A 20,086-nucleotide genomic window follows, 5' to 3' on the forward strand; every position below is an offset into this window, starting at 1 on the left:
ATTTCTGAGGATAAAAAGTTACCAAATGTTTCTATTTGTGACTGGTATAGCCCTAGTAGAATTGTAGTTTTATTGGTTATTAATAACTAGTTTTTACTAACACATTTTGCGATTGTGGATTGAAAAACAGCACATTTTCGAAAGTGGTGTAGCCTACCCACTGTAAACCTGTGTAGTTAGTAGAGTACAGTATAGCCTAGCTAGCTAGGCCTAGAGTAGCCTGGGCTTGGCAAACAAACCAGAGAGAGGGAGTTGCTCCCTGGCCTAACTTAAGTTAAGTTAGTACTGTAGCCTAAGTAGTAGTAGGTAGGTACTACTGTTGAACTCATACTGCACAGATGCAACGGCGTACTGCAGGGGAGCATTTGTCGGCTGTCGTCCCTGCTGTAGGCTCTGGTCGACGAACTGAAAATAGACCTGACGTGAGGCCTACCATTGATAAGAACGAAACTACAAATCATTGGAGAACATGCGAGATATGTTCAATCCAATGGAAATCGCCTTCAGAATTTGCCCTCCATTTGCGCGAGAAACATTGTACGAAAGAGGGAGGGTCATTTGTTTGTCGGTACGGTACACATGGAATATGTCCCAGTCTCCCGTTGGAAGGTGTCAGCGATAAAGACTACGAATTTCATGTTGCTAGGGATCACGTAGCAGATGATGGTAAGCAGATTTTTTTTTTTTTGTAATGATTTTTTTTTTTGGTTTAGGTATTCCTGGCACAAGATTAACAATTTTTGGGTTGAGATTTTTTTGTGCATTATATTATAAATATGATTTCTTTCTCTCATCTTTCAGTACTTTTCATCGTTTACACATTGCTGTCAAATTTAGTTCATTTTAACATCTGATAATATACAATTTTGTTTATTTTTAAATATTTTTTTACCATATTTTATAATTTTTATATATTAAATATTACTGATTTCAGATCTAAAAAAAAATTAGTTGTTGAACCTGGCTGCGCAGTTTTAATATAACATTAGTTATTCATTTTGTTTGACCAAAAATTGGACTGAAGAAACTAATATTTAAAGCAAAAAAAAAAGTCAGCGAGAAACTCATTGTCTGGAAGTCAATGAATTTTTGGTGAATTTTAAACTTGATTTAAGCTACCTAAATTGCCTATTCAAAGTTGTTTGATGTATGTAAATAAGTAATCATAAAATGATGATATACTGTATCCCAATAAATTGTTTGGATAAAGTGCTTAACTCGCAAAGAGAGAGATTAATGTGAATAAAATTGAAACCATAGACTATTTATTATCTCTATCTAAACTTGTGAACTTTGTTTTGTATTCACAATTTATTTTGTGTTGCTATAGAGCCTGAATAATGTATGTGAAGTAAAACATACATTAATAACAGAACTATTGTACAAAGGTTTCTCATTTATTCTTAAGCTCTGTCTACACTATCAACCTTTAAGGTTATTTGACAACAAAAAATATCATGATGATGTTTATCACTACCATTTAGGCATATATCGCCACCATATTTGGGCATATTACATTTTTTTTTTTTTCAAACTAGTTTGATAGTGTAAACAGAGCTTTCTGCCTATTATTTGAGGTTTATACAATGTACATTGGGACCATGGCAACATTATTCTACTGCATTTACTGCAGTAAATACAGTACGTTTTACTGTAAGATTTTTATGCAATTATTTAACAAGCTTTTTGGGATAATTATACACATTATTTATTGCAGCGAAACTTCAAATTGAAAACATATGAACATTAAAACTAAAATCATATGTTTAATGGCAGTAACAAAATGTAGAATAATGCTGCCGTGATCCCTAAAATAAATACCACTACAATATTAAAGCATTTAAAATCTCTTCAAATCTTCTCTAGGATATACAAACAAAATCAATCCTTTAATGGCCAAGCAGACTCGATTGACCAATCAGGCCCCATCGATAGTCAGTGACCAACACAAGTGGACTGTGTATTCATCGAGTGTTAATCTACCAGCAGTTTTGAATGATCCTAGAAAATCACGACGTGAACACGATTTCTTTACAAAGACATGGGGAGAAGGTTTTATTGAGAACACTGTTATTCCACCTTCCCCTCATCTGCAGATAATAACCAAAGCAAACTTCGAAAAGTACTTGAACAAAACAGCAAGTGTAAGTATTGTAGGCCTAATAAAATATGTACAGTATTGACATTTTATTTTTGTTTTATATTCCTTAATTGTTTTATAGTAGACATATTGTACATACAGTAGCTACTAAAGGCAGGTAAACAGATGAAATGATGGTATGGATAATTTGGCCCAACATAAAAGAAGTTTATTTTTGTTTCTCTGTCTTTAAAAAAAAATGTTCAAAATCATCCAAAACCGAGTAACTTACCAATTACAGGATGGATAAACTATTTTATCATTTATCACACTTGTATAAAATAATTCTCATTTGAGGCTTAGGGAGTAGAGTTGAAAGAGTCGTGAGTTATTGTACAACATTGGCACTGTACTGTACTGTAGGTCAGGATTGAACCCTGGACCTTGGGATTGGAAGGCAAGCATGTTAACCACCAAGCTTCAGCTCTACTTCTGTTAATTAAAAATTTTCAAAAACATATCTTGCTGAAGGGCTTAGCTAGCTTACCATACACTTTATTACCTATATTTCAACAATAATTGAATGTCGTCATCATTGGTTTTTGATCATTAATTTTTTTTTGTTTCCATAGAAATTAAAATGCCACAAGGTCCAATCATCTCAGAAACAAGCTCCTAGGTTACCTGCTGTGACTGGTAGGTTTGCAAGTTTATTTTTTGTTTATATTATTTTTTATTATTTTTTAGTGGAACCAATTTGCCAAAGATGACATGGTATGTACAGCATTTGTACAAAACATCAAAGTATACTGCTAAATAGTTTTTTGAATTATTTATATTCTTGAACAAATTTTGACTATGGATTTGTAAATAAAATTTATTGTAGTGTATGTGTGACAGGTTGCTGCGATTATTATAAGGTGTGACCGTACAGTAGTAGTAGTAGTACTGTACAAACATACATTAAACTACACTTCGCTACTCAATGCTAATGTATTTGTATAGCACATTCCACAAACAATGTCCTCACAATGCACTGCTGATGTCACGTCGGTACTGGCAGGTGTGTGAGAACTAATACACTGGGGCAACCCCCTACTCGTCTTGAAACATGTACTAGGTTCTTTAAAGTGCACCAAGCATTTGGTGTACACTGGACCTATGGTTTATAGTCTAATCTGAGAAGACTCGTTCTACCACAAGAACCATGGAGAGAGTGAACTTCAAACCCTTAAAGAGTTCACTATCAAAAATGCTCTTGTTTCACCAACATTTATAATGAGCTAAATATTTATAAAAAGGTCAGATGTTAGTATACTATTCATGAATTTCTCATTTTTCATATGCTTTCATATTTTTTAGATAAAAGTCAAGCAGAATTACAGCAAATTCCAAAGGTAATTGTACTTTTAGTACTTTTTTTCTGTGAATTTTGAGTAAAAGCACAAATTATATTAAGTTACGGTTGTACAAAAAAAGGAAGTTTATTTGGTTCATCTGGAATCATTTAAGATAGGCATATGCTATACTTGTCAAGAGAACATCTGTTTATAATTGTACCATTTCCACAAAAACAGTCAACATTAATGTATGTACTCTCTAAATTTCTGTTCGTTTGACTTTTGAATTTTATTTTTGGAAGTGAAATGATATCTTTGGTTCTTTATATGATTTGGCAATACTTAAATAATTTTTTAAATCTTTATGAGAAGTTTTAAAATAAGTTGGTTTTTTTAGATGTTTTTTAGAGGCGATTTTGCACTTGAGAATCCAGAAACATTTCAAGCTGTGTTACCATGGTCACAGTTTAAAAGTCGAGGAGTTGGCCAATCTTCAAAACTCCTTCAAGAAAAAGTAAGGATAAACAGTTTCTTTGGTCCTTTTATTTAAAGTTTGATCAAAAAGCTGATTGGATTAATAAAAGGTTATTTTATTCACTAAAGGTCAATAGTTTTCTCATTCAAATTAGGTAGTTAAAAAGAGTATGAACGCCAGATTTCGTGGGTTCGAGTCCTGTACTTGATAAAAACTTGTGTTCTCAATATGTACTTAGCATAAAGTATGTCAGAGTAGTGAAAATGGTACCAAAATACTAGCATATTAACATATAATTTTCTAAACCATTGCATACTTATTGTATTTATCCGGCAGCAAGAAACATGGCAAATACAGGATTGATAAATTATAATTTAATAATATATCCTGCTTAAAACTAAGCCTCAGTTGAGTGGAGTAGAAAGAGTTACAACCCAAGCACTAGGTCAGGATCGAAGCCTGCACCTTGAGATTGGAAGGCAAGCAGGTTAACCACCAATACCTCTCCCTACTTCAACCAATACAGCCTGCACCTTGGGATTGGAAGGCAAGCAGGTTAACCACCAATACCACTCCCTACTTCAACCAATCCAGCCTGCACCTTGGGATTGGAAGGCAAGCAGGTTAACCACCAATACCTCTCCCTACTTCAACCAATACAGCCTGCACCTTGGGATTGGAAGGCAAGCAGGTTAACCACCAATACCTCTCCCTACTTCAACCAATACAGCCTGCACCTTGGTATTGGAAGGCAAGCAGGTTAACCACCAATACCTCTCCCTACTTCAACCAATACAGCCTGCACCTTGGGATTGGAAGGCAAGCAGGTTAACCACCAATACCTCTCCCTACTTCAACCAATACAGCCTGCACCTTGGGATTGGAAGGCAAGCAGGTTAACCACCAATACCTCTCCCTACTTCAACCAATACAGCCTGCACCTTGGGATTGGAAGGCAAGCAGGTTAACCACCAATACCTCTCCCTACTTCAACCAATACAGCCTGCACCTTGAGATTGGAAGGCAAGCAGGTTAACCACCAATACCTCTCCCTACTTCAACCAATACAGCCTGCATCTTGGGATTGGAAGGCAAGCAGGTTAACCACCAATACCTCTCCCTACTTCAACCAATACAGCCTGCATCTTGGGATTGGAAGGCAAGCAGGTTAACCACCAATACCTCTCCCTACTTCAACCAATACAGCCTGCACCTTGGGATTGGAAGGCAAGCAGGTTAACCACCAATACCTCTCCCTACTTCAACCAATACAGCCTGCACCTTGGGATTGGAAGGCAAGCAGGTTAACCACCAATACCTCTCCCTACTTCAACCAATACAGCCTGCACCTGGGGATTGGAAGGCAAGCAGGTTAACCACCAATACCTCTCCCTACTTCAACCAATACAGCCTGCACCTTGGGATTGGAAGGCAAGCAGGTTAACCACCAATACCTCTCCCTACTTCAACCAATACATACAGTACATTTTACAGTATACCTTAACTATGTTATACATTTTTTATCATCTTAGTTGAGTCATTACTTGGATTCAGTTGAGGTTGAACTTGCTCGTCAAATCTCACAAAGATCAACAGCGTTCTTCACGGCTATGGCGTCACATGACAAATTACAGGACAACCTTATTTCCACCTGCTCAGCTATTAAAGACTTACGGTAAGGATGATTATCAAAAAATTAAATATGCTAGGGTTCCTACTGATCAGCTTAAATATTGTTGAAATATATAAATATAATTAAATGAATATATTGGTGGGAGAGAAAGTGTTATGGGGGGTTCTCTGGCCACTTAAGAATAAAGATGTTACCATTATATAACATTTAATGACTCAGTTTATATTGAATGTACATTCCGCGACACGTACAAACCTTTTAATTAAAAAAAACAAGTGGTCAGACCACCCCTCATAACACTACTCCCTCTCAACTCCCCCCCCCCCCCCCACCAAATCTATTTATTTATATATTTCAACAATATTTAACGAAGATGGTGCAACCGAAGCTAACCCAAGTCCTAATGGATTGTTTCACCTGGGCAGACAATTTAATAAAGATAACCTCTACAAGAAACAGGTGTGAACAAACGACCTCCTTGACAGAGGTAATAAATACTTTTATGTTATTTAATGATGAAGTGTAATCTATACTTTGACAAACATGTTGTTTGATTTCTATAGGGAACGGATAACAGCAGTAGATGATGTGCTAGCTAAGAGATCGTTAGAAACATTAGGTTACAAAATCTCAAGAGTGAACCATGCAAAAGTCTTTAATAAGGTATGTCTGCTTAACAATTAATCTCTGTCTACACTATCAAACTTTATGTGACAAAAAAGTGTGATGTGCCCAAATATGGTAGTGATATGCCCAATATGAAAAAATATTTATTTAGTATATAAAAATATCGTTTTTAAACCAACATTTTCTTGATACAGTACAGTTTTTTTATTGTTTAAAATTTACTATACCGTAGTTAATCACAATAAGGTTGTAAGAAAATGTTTAGCATACGAGAGGCCGTTCTCGCGGTTGAATTATAAGAAACCATTCAAAACAATAGAATTGTATACCACTTTTTAATATTTATTTTGGGGTCAGCATATGTAGGAAAGAAATAATATTGAAATAGTTGTCATGTGTTGTCATGACACTATCTGACTGAAATGTTTAACATCCAATCAGTTGTAAAATCTAAATGAAACCATCAAATATCCTTTCTCGTCATTCTAGTTAAAACTGATGGCAACTGTTCATCAAACCCAGCCTACCATCCAGCTGTTACTGTCAACTTCAGAGTTTGTTGGCGCGCTTGACTTAATCTCAACAACACAAGAGGTTCTCACGCAGGAACTTTCCGGCATACAAAGTTTCAGGTAATATTACTATAATATTATGGATGCCATGAGAAAGTGAAGACTCAATTGTTACAGTACCATTACTATTACTTTGTGTATATATTAACCCACTACTACTGCTACTACTGACTAGTTTGTGTAATTTATTGCAATGTCTGTGGTATGTCAAAAAATATTGTGTACAATTAAAAGTTTCATTAATCTAAATGCCAACTTTATGTCAATGGCTACCAGATGTCTATGTAGATGATTACTAGTACCAGTACCACTAGACAGTTAACTAAAGGCCAACTTAGACACTGCGAAACCCTATACTATGCCTGACGCTATTTCAAGACAACTTGAAGAGCCATTCCAGGCTAGATTTTCGATTATGCAGCTTTTTTGATGGTCCATCACCATGGATGGACACTTTGTGAGCTGTGATTATGTTGAATTGACTCAGTAATCTCTACTTTCAACTTTTCAGTTAAATATGATAAATATAGAATTTAAAATTACATAAAACTGTCTATCCGATTTGATTGTATTGAAAGAAGGTACAGGAAACAGACATGTGCAGTTGTATAGTTCGAGGGCATGCCGGTATATAATAATAAATATTTTTTTTCTATACTGCTATTAATTTATAAATAATAAACTCCTTTTCTTTAGGCATCTTGGCTCACAGCTTATCGAGTTGGAAAAACTGATTGATAAAATGATGCATGAAGAGTTTGTTCGTTTTGCAAGTTCAGATTTAAACAGGCCGATCGACGACGACACAGGGCCAGACGAGGTGTGTTTCATTTATTACTAAAAGACGTCTATTTATTTTCTACTGTTGTATAGATTGGTGGTTAAAGGGTTTCTTAAAATCACATGGTCATATTTTGAATTTATTCGACCAATTTACAATACAATATAGAATCTATGGTTTTTCTTATGACAATTTATATAAAATGGACGGTTTCCAAAATATAGGGATTCTATGTGGGACAAGTTACGTGGTTTTCCGCTTACTTTTACCGCTTGTCTGTGAAAGTTGGCTTTTTATTTAGGAAGGGATTGTATGATTGTCATACTATACTACTACTTTGCAACAGAGTTATAATGCTAGGCCACCCTAAAACTTACTTTTGAGTTTTCTCAATGTACTGAGCATTCAGTACAATTAAGTCTGAATAAGGCTAGCAACCTATCTGACCTACAGTATATGCACAATAGTAATATATGCAGAGATTTTTTCTTTAAATAAACAAAAAAGTAACTTTAATTTTCATCTATTTACAGGAAAAGCTGTCCAGTATAATTCTCGGACTTCTTCGGCAACATAAATTTAGCTTTTTGGAAGACTACAAAAATGAAAGTACAACGTCTATAAAAACAATGGTTAAACAAGTAAGATTTGAGAAATTACTGTTTTTAGTTCTTAGAACATAACCATGTTAATAATTTCAACATTCATTGACTGATGTTATAGTTAATGTTAATGTTAATATATTTCTTTACAGTAGTTCATTCCACAAACAATTTCATCATCTATAGACTTTACACTTTTCAATTACATGCTTTTCTGCTATGTCGGTGCTGCCAACTACAGGGCTATTTCATCTGTCTATGACGACATGCGCACTGGGGGTAACGCCCTACTCATCTCGAAAGATGTACTAGGTTTGTGTACACTCATGGAAGTATGGTTTGTAGTCTGGATCCAAGACAACTTGTTCTACCACTAGAAAAATGGAGAGAATGAGTCTCGAATCCTTGCCATAAGGCTGTGGATTACGATTCCACTGTCTTAACCACTCGGCCATTCATTTTGTCTTCTAGACGGTGGTTGCTGCTGTCTCTGAAGCTGACAGTATCGATGTAGAGGGCAATTTGGGCAGGTAAGTTATTACAGGCATTTTGAAGATTGCATAATGATCTAGCTTCATGACATTTCGTTTGAAAAGATATTTCCGACCAATAAACAGTTAAGAAATGGAACCCTCATAGAATGTTAACACGTTTTTCCCGAATAATTTCCACGGAAACTATGTGTAAAGCTCTCTCTACACACACAAAATGTGATGTGCCCATATATGGACATGATGATGTCATATCACTAACATATTTGGACACACTTTTTTTGTCAAACTAGTTTGATAGTGTAGATAGAGCTTGAAAGTAGATGTTTTTTGGAAGGTACTGTACATTACCTTCACTACTGTTCTATTTTAGTAGGTATATATTTAATTGTTTTAATTACATGACTGTAATGGTATAAATCTTTCTTTTAGTCTAGCAGACCAGATGAGGTTGTTGAACTTTACCGAATGGCTTCAGATGTTCAAGATAGTTTTCATTAATTTAGCAAAGCTTCTTCATCGTGTTAAGGTAAGAAATCTTATTTTTACTATATATCACATTTTTCTATAAAGCTCTGTCTACACTATCAAACTTTATTTGACAAAATAGTGTGATGCAGGCCCGTATGCAGCATTTATAATGGGGGGGTGCGAGCGAAGCGAGCAACAATGACTGGGGGCCAGGGGGCCGCCAAGGGCCCCCGGTCAGGGTCCAGGGGCCGAAGGCCCTGGGAAAATTTGCGTTATTTGACGTTCTAAAGACTGATGTAAGACTCTCTGTTGTGGCTTGGGCTAGTTGAACGATGGACACCAGAACTTAACGCTTTCATGATGAGGCCAACTCAGCAGGGGTGGCGCCAGGATCTTCCCGACGCGGGGGCTACATTCCCCGACGAGGGGGCTATGCGAGCATCACTAGGCTGAGGGCCAGGGGCCGCCAAGGACCCCCGGTGGGGTCCAGGGGGGCGAAGCCCCCGGAAGCAACGCGTACTAGCGTCATTTGAGGTTTTTTTTAATCAGATTTAGGGTAGCCATTTTTTCCATTTTTTATAATGCATAAATAAAATACTGCGTGCAAAAAAACGATGCGCGATGACGGTTTCAATCCATATTTTTCAAGTTAAAAAATAAAAGTTCAAAGAAAATTTTGAAAAATAGAGTTGGAGGTCCTGGAAATTGGACTTATTTATACTTCAAAACATGAAAAAAAATATATAAGTCCCTATCATGGGTTGTGACTGAGCTAAGAAATGTTTGAAAAATAGAGATGTTAGGTCCCGGAAAATGTACTTCTTGTTCTTCGAAATATGACCAGCTTTATTGTTGGGGCTGAGCTAAGAAAATGTTTAAAACTAGAGCTGCAGGTCTTCAAAAAATTGCATTTTATACTTTGGAAACATCAGGCCTAGAGGCTTAAAAAACGCAAGCGTAGACCTTTTTCAGTCGGGGAAAAAAGTTTATTCCTCCCAGGTGTATGCATGCGTACCATCTGGACTTCCGAGTGGTGAGAAATTCATGACATACAGGATATTGAAAATGTAATAACTATAGCTATAATGTTGGCTAAGCGAAAATGGCATGTTTTTTTGTTTAGTAATGGATGAAAAATTTATTTTAGGTGCCCCACGGTACAGAAGGTTACTTGTAAATTAAAAAATTGGTGAACAAACGAACAATTAACATAATTCGTTTTTGCTGTAGTGTAGCGTACGTCGACGCAGTACACGACGTAACCGTCGGTAAACTTCGCCTGGAAAATAACACATTACACATTTTGGTCCCTGGATGAAACTTGATATCACGCGTCTCGACCCAACGTTGAACGATTCGTACAAAGGGATACCGCCAGACAAGTGCGTACCTAGCTATTGTTTAGTAGTAAGTTAGATCGCTGGCAATAATGAATGCATATAAAGTGCATAATATCACTCTGACGTACTCTCACGGTCAATGAAACGTCGCGGTTTTCTAGGCGCTGAAGCTAGCTACGAAGTGAACGCGAACGCTTTTTACTGTATATTATATTCCCCGACAAAAAGTACACGTGTTCCCTGACGTTAAGTTGTCTGTATTTCTCCAGCAAACACTTTACCGCGTACCGCGTACATGAAGCGCTAAGCTATTGCTTGTCGTCACATGATCGACTGCGCATGTTTTACATCGAGTTTGTAGTCAGTTCAGATTCCGTAATTTAATTACCGGTATTTTTTCATTTTATATTAGCATATTTTTGTTTGTATACCATTGATAATGTAAATTTTGTATATATATAATGATATTGTCTTTAGTTAAACAAGACAAGAAAAAATACCAACCGAGGAAATAGTGGACCTTTTGGGACTTGGGGGGGTGCGTCTGCACCCAACGCACCCCCCCTGGATACGGGCCTGTGATGTGCCCATATATGGAAATGATGTCATAGCACTACCATATTTGTGCAAATCATTTCTATATTTGGGCACATCACAATTTGTTTGTCAAAATAGTTTGATAGTGTAGACAGAGCTTTAACTGTAAGTAAATATGCTCTGCATTGACTAGATGTACGTTAATTTTCAAGTCTAAAAACTGAATACTTATATCCTGTGGAATTAGTACTTCCTTTTCCAATAGTACATTGTCAATCTATTTTAACTGCTGAAAGAATAAATGAAAACATACCTCAAAATAACATTGACTTTTGCCTTTCTTTTCTCTCTTTTCAAGTGAACCATTTTAAATGTTCCCTGACAAAGTCTTTATTAATGGCTCAAGACACAACCTGCCTGATATTACAGACATTCTGGCTACATCTGTTTTGCTCTCTTCAAGTGCTATTCTTTTAATAGTCCCTTGATAAACCTAATGTTTTATTTCTTCTCAGATGACCTGGATAATAATGTATAGACTGATTGACTTTGCTGTAGGAAAGAGCACATCATCTGCAGGTGACCTGGTGGAAGAAGAATCCGAAAACAATGCAGAAAGCTCACAAAGTGATGCACAGTCGGATCCTCAGAAAGATATAGCGTAAATATCGTATTTATTACCGTATTTACCATAGGTTGCGAAACGGCGATCTAGAGTCTACTGAAGTGATAGTAGACCTAACCAGCCAAGCTCATGACAATGTTTACCCTTTTGTAGGAAAAAAGGCTTCCTATTTATATAAAACTCCAGTAGCCGTATTCACCAATCACATTTAAATGAGATATTTCTCTTAAATATTAAGTATTTCACTTAATTCAATAGATATTTAAGTATTTCCTGTAAATTGTATTCATTTTTATAGGAGATATTTTTAATTTTAAGGGTAAGTGTGAATGGTGAATACGGCCAGTAATTAAGCCCCTAAATCTATTTGTAACATATCATAACTCTATTAAATACTTGTATAAAATGTTATTATTTTGACTTTATAGACCTGATGCAGATATCTTGATTGCACCTGTAGAACATCAGCGACTGAGTTCTGGTTTGAAAGAGATGCTGGTGATGTTATGCAACTATGCTCACGACCGAAGTCTTAAGCTTCTTATTGCAAGGGGAAAGGTATTGTAGTTATTGATAACATTATGAAAAATAAACGAAAAATAAAAAGTAGAGAAGAACCAAATTTCCATACTATGACATAATTGTACTGAATGTTTACATATTATAATTGTTAATGATAATAATAATTCAACATTTATTAATTTTATCATTATATTCTTTATGTACGCTGAAGTAACAACTAGTAAATTGTCTGTAGTTAAATATTACCCAGGGCTTACAATAAACTACTTCCAACTCGTCTGTTCCTATAGTTATAGTTGTAAAAGATATTGTTTTAGTTAAAATAGTGATAATCCTGTGGATGTCACAAAATAGTGATCAATTCTGTGGTTGTCTCAAAGTAATATGTGGTGGTTTTTCACAAAATGAGAACTACTATTTGTAAGCCAGCTAAAACTATGTCACTACTGTCTGTGTGATGTGTAATTGAATCAATTATGATTGCTATTTAAACAGCTGCTGCATTTATGTTACTTTATCTTGCTATCTTCATTCATTGAAACCTATTTGTAAATGACCTATCTAATAGTACACGGTAGTTAATCAAAATTATATTTTGTCTAGTTATTGTCCATATCATTATTATGATTTTCAGCAGTGTGTTTAAAGTGAAGATACTAAAACCTAATGTTGACATTTAGATTGAAAAGTGGATCACTAGTATCATCGCAGCACACCAACGCCCACCCCAACCCCCCTCCCATAACACACACACTCCCCTACCCTCCCCTGTCCCCATTTCTATCTATTTTATTACTAATTTGATTTAATTATTATTTAAACATGCTACTCTCCCAACAACTTTAGCCAATCAAAATATTATATTTAAAAAAAAGCATTATATTAAATTTTGTTTTCTTTTTTAGGATGGTTTTCTAGAGAAATTAAGTTCCAGTGAATTTGTGTCTTTATCCAGATCAATAGAGTCCTTTGTGACACAGTGTGAAACCGTTTGTGGAAAACGAAGTAGCTCTTTAAGAGGAGGGCTACAAAACCAGGTAAATAACTTGCCATAAACACTCTTAAGACGGTTTTTTTTTTGTTCAGACGTGTTGGTGAATAGGAGGTGTTAATTTAATTGGGGCAAGAGAAAATTTAGACCATCCGGTGAAAATACTCAAAGAACAAATTTCGACATAATAGAAATTTAAACTCTTTTTCTTGATATGCAGATGCTCCACCATTTTGATCACTGAGACTATACTTCTCTGGCTCAAGAAAATAAAATCAAACCTTAATGTTTCATTTACACAACACTCCACCCAACTATGCACCAATCAATATGCGCTTGACATGAAAACAAACATTAAAGTTTGATTTTATTTTCCGGATCCGGACCGGAGCCGATGTAAAAGATGTTTTACTCTTATCACTTGTGTACAGTATGGAGAGTGTAAGAGCAATCTAAAGTTGTCATTCCAATTAAATAAATAAATTCTACATCTGACATAAAATAATCCTTTTCTATTACAAGGTTTGCCAGATATATATGTTTCCATTACATTTCCTTGTATTTATTTTTAACCCAGGCAAACAAGTTTGTAAATAGATTTCATGAAGAAAGAAAAACCAAAATGAGGTTAGTATATAGACAGGTGTCCAATTGCTTTTTTGTTTGGTTTTTTTTTTGAGGAGAAAATTTCCTCTTGTTAACATTTTAAATAATTTGACTTTTAATTGTTTATAGTTTACTATTGGATAATGAGAGATGGAAACAGGCAGAGGTTCCAGCTAGTTTCCAAGATTTACTTAGTGCAATGGCTAAAGGTAATAAACACGTATTTAATACATCAGAAGTACCTTTGAGGGTTGTGTACCAATACAGTATTAATTCTCCATGGGGTATATGACTCTCAAATTGGGTATTACTTTCAATGTTGCAACATATATATACATATAACCAATTACAATTTTCCCTACCCATCCATAATCCACATAATGTGTTAGTTGTGTAAAGAGTCTTATACCTTTAAGCAAAGAACTTATAACACAAGAATCTCCTGTTCTTCAATTTGCATTCAAAACACAGTATCGGAAGTACATGGTTAAAAGGTCAAACTGGGCAACGCCATTTCACAGCATGGAGCAGCGCCCCCTCCAAACTAGGAAGTCAATTACTCTACCCCCCTAGAGTATTAGCAGATCCCCTCTATGATTTTGACTTTCTAATTTGATGCGGGCGCCCTACTCCTCAGTCAATTACTCTATTCCCCCTAGAGTATTAGCAGATCCCCTCTATAATTTTTACTTTCTAATTTGATGCGGGCGCCCTACTCCATGGCTCACAATGGCGCCACCCATTAGCTCTATTCTATCCCACAATGCCTTTTGAAATTGTTACGCGCTTCGGACGAACAGGCGATTCTTGTGTTATAAGTTCTTTGCTTTAAGGATCATGTCAAAATTATTCTACTGTTACTGCAGTAACTACCTTTTGTAATACTGCAATAATATATGATTTGAGGTATATGAGATTTTCACTTCAATAAATAATGTGTATGATTACCTAAATAAAACTTGATAAATAATTGTATAAATGGGTTACAGAGTAAACCAAATGTAGTTACTGCAGTAAATGCAGTAGAATGATTTTGACATGGTCTTTTACTTTTATGTTAAACCACTAGTACAGCAAGCAAGTGGCGAAAACTGAAATGATGATTACAAAAATTGTGTATTGTAAAATGTGTACCTGATTCTATTCAATAGCAATATATTGGTATTTCAGTTTGCATATTAAAACAGATGTTTTTGAAGACTGAAGAACAGCCAATGATATTGATTTGTCTGTATTTAATCAGTGTTCAATTAACTACATATGCTTAATAGTGCATTTAAATTAATTGTATATAACCTGTGTATAAGTATGACCTATGTTGTAAGAACCTATTTTTTTTACAGGTGAAATATCACTTGCCTTATTAGCAAGAATGGACCAAGGTATGTTGTAGAAATATACCTTAATTATATGTCCTCCAATTAAAGACCCATATTGATTTAGCAATGCAAACAATATATTACATGTCAAAATTGTCATGGGGCAAAAAAAAGTGGTTGGAATTTAGATAAACGCACTTTGCTTGTTTGATGTGACAAATTTGATGATAAATTGCACTTTATAATATATATAGTTTCAATAGCCAATATAAAATGTTTAAAATGTAAATATTTCTATTTCTTTGCTATATATATCAGTTTAAATATAATTCTTTTTTTTTGTTCAGGTAATGAAGAATGTAAAGCAGCTGAATATGTGGAAATAGACGGAAATAAATATGCTGTAGTAGGGTAGGTGTCCTGGAAAAAAGTGCTACCTATACCCGTATTTAGAATCCTGGGTAAGCCCATAGCCAGCGGAGTTTGTAGGGTTCGTAAAAACCCCCTCACTTTTAAATAAGCCTAACATATGAACATTTTTTTTCCTATACTACCTAGCATACAGATTACTTTCATCTACTAGACTAGGCCTACATTTGTTTTTCTTCAGTTGCTTGTACTTCCCATTTGTGAGGGAAAAAGGAACTTACTTGCAAAAATGTTTACAATTTTTGTTTAATTTCTGGTGTCCATATTTCGCAATATCAGGGATGCCTGCTGGCCTTAAAAATGAATGCATAGTGGCAAAACCTACACAACCCTAAAATAATTTTTATGTATTTCATATTCCACTAAAACTGAATATATGCATGCGTTGTACTTTAGCATCACTTGAAATGTCCAGTACTGTAGAACAGAAAGGTATCACATGGTATTACATTTTTACTCTATTTAAGAATATATTTCAGTTTTGTGTAAAACTAAATACAACACAATTCATAACAGCTCACGTTATTTTACTTTATAGAACGGTGCTAATGTTACTAAAGATGGTTGCTGAATATTGCCAGTGTGTTGAGGATATTCCGTCAGTAACGCTTGATATATTAACAAGACTAATTGAAATATTACAGGTAATGGTTAGGCACCATGTCAAAATTATTCAATCAATCAATTCATATTTATAATGCGCCAAATTCTTTCCAAGATAAGTTCTAAAGCGCAACGCCAGAACCGCTAGCACTCGTAAATTTGTTGGAATAAATATGATTTCAGATGCCTTTTAAACAAGTCTGTAGATTTTGATTTCCTGATAATAATTATTCTATTGCATTTACTGCAGTAAGTACATTTTGTGCCCTAATAATTTTAATAATGTAAAAAAAAAAATCTGATCATAATATTATTTATTTTTGTATGTGAACTTTTATTTAACTTGCCCTATTGTTGTGTTATGCTTTGTTGTCCTTTTCAAGTTGTATAATGTTTTTTATATATTTGATAAAAAGCGTTTTCCAGCCTTTTGGTAATTCTGTTTGTATGTTTTTATATACCAAAATAAATAAATGCTTTTTCTGGGTAATCAACTATACTGTTTATTGCACTGGCTGACTCATATAAAGTTCAACATTTAAACAAACTCAAATCGTATGTCATTGCTGTAAATAAAATTCTAGTTACTGCAGTAACTGCAGTATAATAATTTTGACATGATTACTTACTACTTTGGAAGTACATAATTGAAGAAAGTTATTATAAAAATAGAAACAATTTTAATAATCCTTAAAATTTTGTCAATATAATACAATTAATTTAATATCCTATTATTAAATGTGTACTAATTTTGTAATTTTTTCTCAACATTTTGTTTTTTTTTCTCAACAGAATTTTAACTCTCGTTCTTGTCAGCTTGTTTTGGGAGCAGGAGCCTTACAATTAGTAGGACTTAAAACAATAACTACCAAAAATTTAGGTAAAGTTCATTTTTAAAATTTATTTATTACTTATTAACTACATACTACTTGCATAAATGCCTCCTAAATTAAATAAAAAACACAATTAGTATCAAGTGGTAGAATACAGTAAAAAATGTATTAAAATGGATGATTGGAAGCTATGACTTTTACTACAAATAGAAATGTGCTATATATATATATAGAGAGGGAAAATTTACTTATACAGTACTTAAATTTTAGAAAACTAAAATGAAATCTTCATTATGTTCTAGGCTTAGCCTCTAGATGTCTTCAATTAATCAGTTTTTACATTCCAATTGTGAAGCAATTCTTTGCTGAGCGCCTGCTACCTCGCCAGATGACGGTGCTTCGTTCTTTTGACAAAATTCTCAAGGTTGGTAAAGTAAAACGTAAATAAAATGACTAGCAATTGTATCACTACCATCAAACTGCTCGCAATTTGCTTTTTTTAATTAAGCTGATTTTCTGTTAAAGACAAATGATTATGGTGCTGTGCTTAAAAACTACTACTATACAGTGGAGCGCTATTGAAAATTCATTCATGCATGCGATCAACTAAAAAATTACAATTACTGTACGTACAACGGATCAATCATACTAAACCTTATTAAAAGCTAATGATTATAGCTTTATTTATTCTTTATAATGAGGAGCCTGTGAGTAGTAGACTACTGTTCTCCCACAGTTTATCTTCACTTCATAATCTAAACATAAAATACTATACACATTCTGTAGCGGTTGTTTATTTTTTCATTCAATTTAGGACTATAATGATCATGTACAGGAAATCTCCAATAAACTAATTGCAATTATGGATGATACATTTAATCATTGTCTTTCAAAGGTAAGTGGCCTTTTGTCTTGGGAATATGTATTATTATTATTTTTAAACTAAAATGTATGTAGTTTTTGCTTTATGAAGAATAAATATTTCCCTTAAGTAACAACCACACTTAAGTGATATTTCCCAACATACTAAGTATTTCACTTAAGTCAATAAATATATATATATATATAAAGATTAAGTGGTTTTCACTGAGATATGAAAGAAGAATTTTAAGGGTGTTCTTTTTGGCCTAAGTATGTATGGTTGGTGGTGGTTGGTTGGTGGTATGTATTATTAGCTTATCTATGTTCTTGTCTGTGTTTCAGTGGGAAGTCAAAGCACCTGTTCCGTCACTTACTTTTCGTGAAATCTGTAAGAGAATTCGCAAGATACATGAAGCCGTAGTCGATATTCTACCACCAGAACAAATTAAAGATTTGTTTATACAAATGAACAATTCATTTAAAACACACCTTAATAAGCAGCTAATTATTTTGAATGTAACCAACGATGGTGGGCCTAAACATGGGTAAGTAATTCAGAAGTTTTCCAAATATATTGCCGATTCTTGTTACATTATGTAATACATTTGTTTTACATATTTGCCATTTTTAAATAATTTTAAAATTTTCTTTCCAGCCTAGTGACCTCTGAGCTAGTATTCTATACCGAGTGTGTGCAATTGACCAGTGGCCTTGATAAACTTGACAATATGAATGATATATGGGTCAGAAGGTAACAGTAACCTATCAACTTGAGAGAGTGCCCTCTTTTGCTTATTTTGCATTACACTTTCGTATGTTATGAATCTTCATGATATTGCTAATGTACTGTGTATAAGGCAGCCTATGTCCATTTTTTCCCTATGTAATACTTGTCGATAGAGGGCTGAACAATTAAGTTCTTATGCCATTTAGTGCCTCGGTAAATTGTTTTGTCAAAAAGGTTTATTGACAACAATTACTAAACAAATGAAATTTAATCTATTCAAGATAGGTCACTAAAAACAATATTTTTAGTGTGTGAAGTCTACCAAAAGATTTTAAATGTACGTTCTCTAGATTTATGTCCAGTGTGCTAGCTGAGACTGCAATGCAACCAAAAAAAAAAGATGTTACACACTTGGAGTTTTTTTTGGGTGGGTGGGCTGGGTTTTGCAAAACAAAGAAAAGCTCTATAAGTGTATATTCATTCTTTATAAGAGTGTATTCACTCTTTATAGGAGTGTATTCACTCTTTATAGGAGTGTATTCACTCTTTATAGGAGTGTATTCACTCTATATAAGAGTGTATTCACTCTATATAAGAGTGTATTCACTCTATATAAGAGTGTATTCACTCTATATAAGAGTGTATTCACTCTATATAAGAGTGTATTCACTCCAAGTAAGAGTGTATTCACTCTTTATAATAGTGTATTCACTCTATATAAGAGTGTATTCACTCTTTATAGGAGTGTATTCACTCTTTATAGAGTGTATTCACTCTATATAAGAGTGTATTCACTATAATAAGAGTGTATTCACTCTATATAAAAGTGTATTCACGCCAAGTAAGAGTGTATTCACTCTTTATAATAGTGTATTCACTCTATATAAGAGTGTATTCACTCTCTATAAGAGTGTATTCACTCCATGTATTAGTGAATTCACTTTACATAAGAGCATATTCACTCCATATATGAGTGTATTCAATATAAGAATGTATTTACTCGATAATAAGAGTGAATTCACTCTATCATTTATGTTATCTCCTACAATCATGTTTGACAATCTTAATATCAAATGAATTAGAATGGTTTAAATGAGAAGGGATTTAGACTTTTCATACTTTTTTAATTGGTGGTTTTTATATTAAAAATAATAATAATAATATATTTAATTATTTAATGTGCCAAGTTTGGATCTCAGTCATGTATTATATACAGTGAACATGGGGGTTGATTTTGTTTATTGTATCATATAATATAATTATGTAGTTTCAAATAATTGTTGAAGAAAATGTAAATATATTAAATATTCTACATTTATTTTATTATCTATAATTTATGACTATTTAAATGTTAAATGAAGTGGTTTTGTTTTTACATTAATTGTGAAAATAGTCACATGACAAGTTTTATTTATTGTTATTTGAGTTTCAATAGCAATGTGATAAATATTTCAGTTGTTAGGTGTATGTACAATTTATTTATTTATAAATTTTATATCTAAAAAGAAATAATGATGATCATCATTTGCCATCAATAGACCAATGAATTTTCAGAAAAGTGCTACAGTTTTGTATTGGACCAAAGTTGTGCTGTGGTTAGCATGTTTCACCATGTGTTATG

At 33.9% G+C, this 20,086-nt stretch overlaps 1 protein-coding gene across 2 annotated transcripts; it reads left to right on the forward strand.

Annotated features, from left to right (window-relative positions):
• Nucleotides 1-26: 26 nt before the first annotated feature.
• Nucleotides 27-18,876, forward strand: LOC140060226 (vacuolar protein sorting-associated protein 54-like). 2 transcript variants are annotated; one of them, XM_072106345.1, is made up of 26 exons: nucleotides 27-44; nucleotides 339-666; nucleotides 1,867-2,144; nucleotides 2,713-2,776; nucleotides 3,443-3,477; nucleotides 3,818-3,934; nucleotides 5,428-5,570; nucleotides 6,092-6,191; nucleotides 6,645-6,787; nucleotides 7,424-7,547; nucleotides 8,042-8,149; nucleotides 8,582-8,640; nucleotides 9,034-9,130; nucleotides 11,465-11,610; nucleotides 12,003-12,132; nucleotides 13,002-13,133; nucleotides 13,665-13,714; nucleotides 13,823-13,902; nucleotides 15,037-15,075; nucleotides 15,360-15,423; nucleotides 15,980-16,085; nucleotides 16,837-16,924; nucleotides 17,180-17,301; nucleotides 17,692-17,772; nucleotides 18,081-18,283; nucleotides 18,394-18,876. In XM_072106345.1, the coding sequence occupies exons 2-26, from the start codon at nucleotides 339-341 to the stop codon at nucleotides 18,491-18,493; spliced, it is 2,937 nt and encodes a 978-aa protein (XP_071962446.1). In that variant the 5' UTR covers nucleotides 27-44; the 3' UTR covers nucleotides 18,494-18,876. The 2 variants fall into 2 exon arrangements, with proteins under 2 accessions (XP_071962446.1, XP_071962445.1); XM_072106344.1 differs by lacking the exon at nucleotides 27-44 and having other exon boundaries at nucleotides 57-666.
• The last annotated feature ends 1,210 nt before the right edge of the window (nucleotides 18,877-20,086 follow it).

This window comes from Antedon mediterranea, chromosome 10 (assembly GCF_964355755.1).
Source record: "Antedon mediterranea chromosome 10, ecAntMedi1.1, whole genome shotgun sequence".
NCBI classification, from domain to species: domain Eukaryota; kingdom Metazoa; phylum Echinodermata; class Crinoidea; order Comatulida; family Antedonidae; genus Antedon; species Antedon mediterranea.

What these genes read in the sequence shown, in the direction of transcription:
- LOC140060226 (XM_072106345.1), top strand. Translation starts at nt 339, where the DNA reads ATGCAACGGCGTACTGCAGGGGAGCATTTGTCGGCTGTCGTCCCTGCT. An exon ending in CAAAACTCCTTCAAGAAAAA is followed by an intron (nt 3,935 to 5,427) that starts GTAAGGATAAAC and finishes TTATCATCTTAG; the next exon opens with TTGAGTCATTACTTGGATTC. An exon ending in TAAAAACAATGGTTAAACAA is followed by an intron (nt 8,150 to 8,581) that starts GTAAGATTTGAG and finishes TTTGTCTTCTAG; the next exon opens with ACGGTGGTTGCTGCTGTCTC.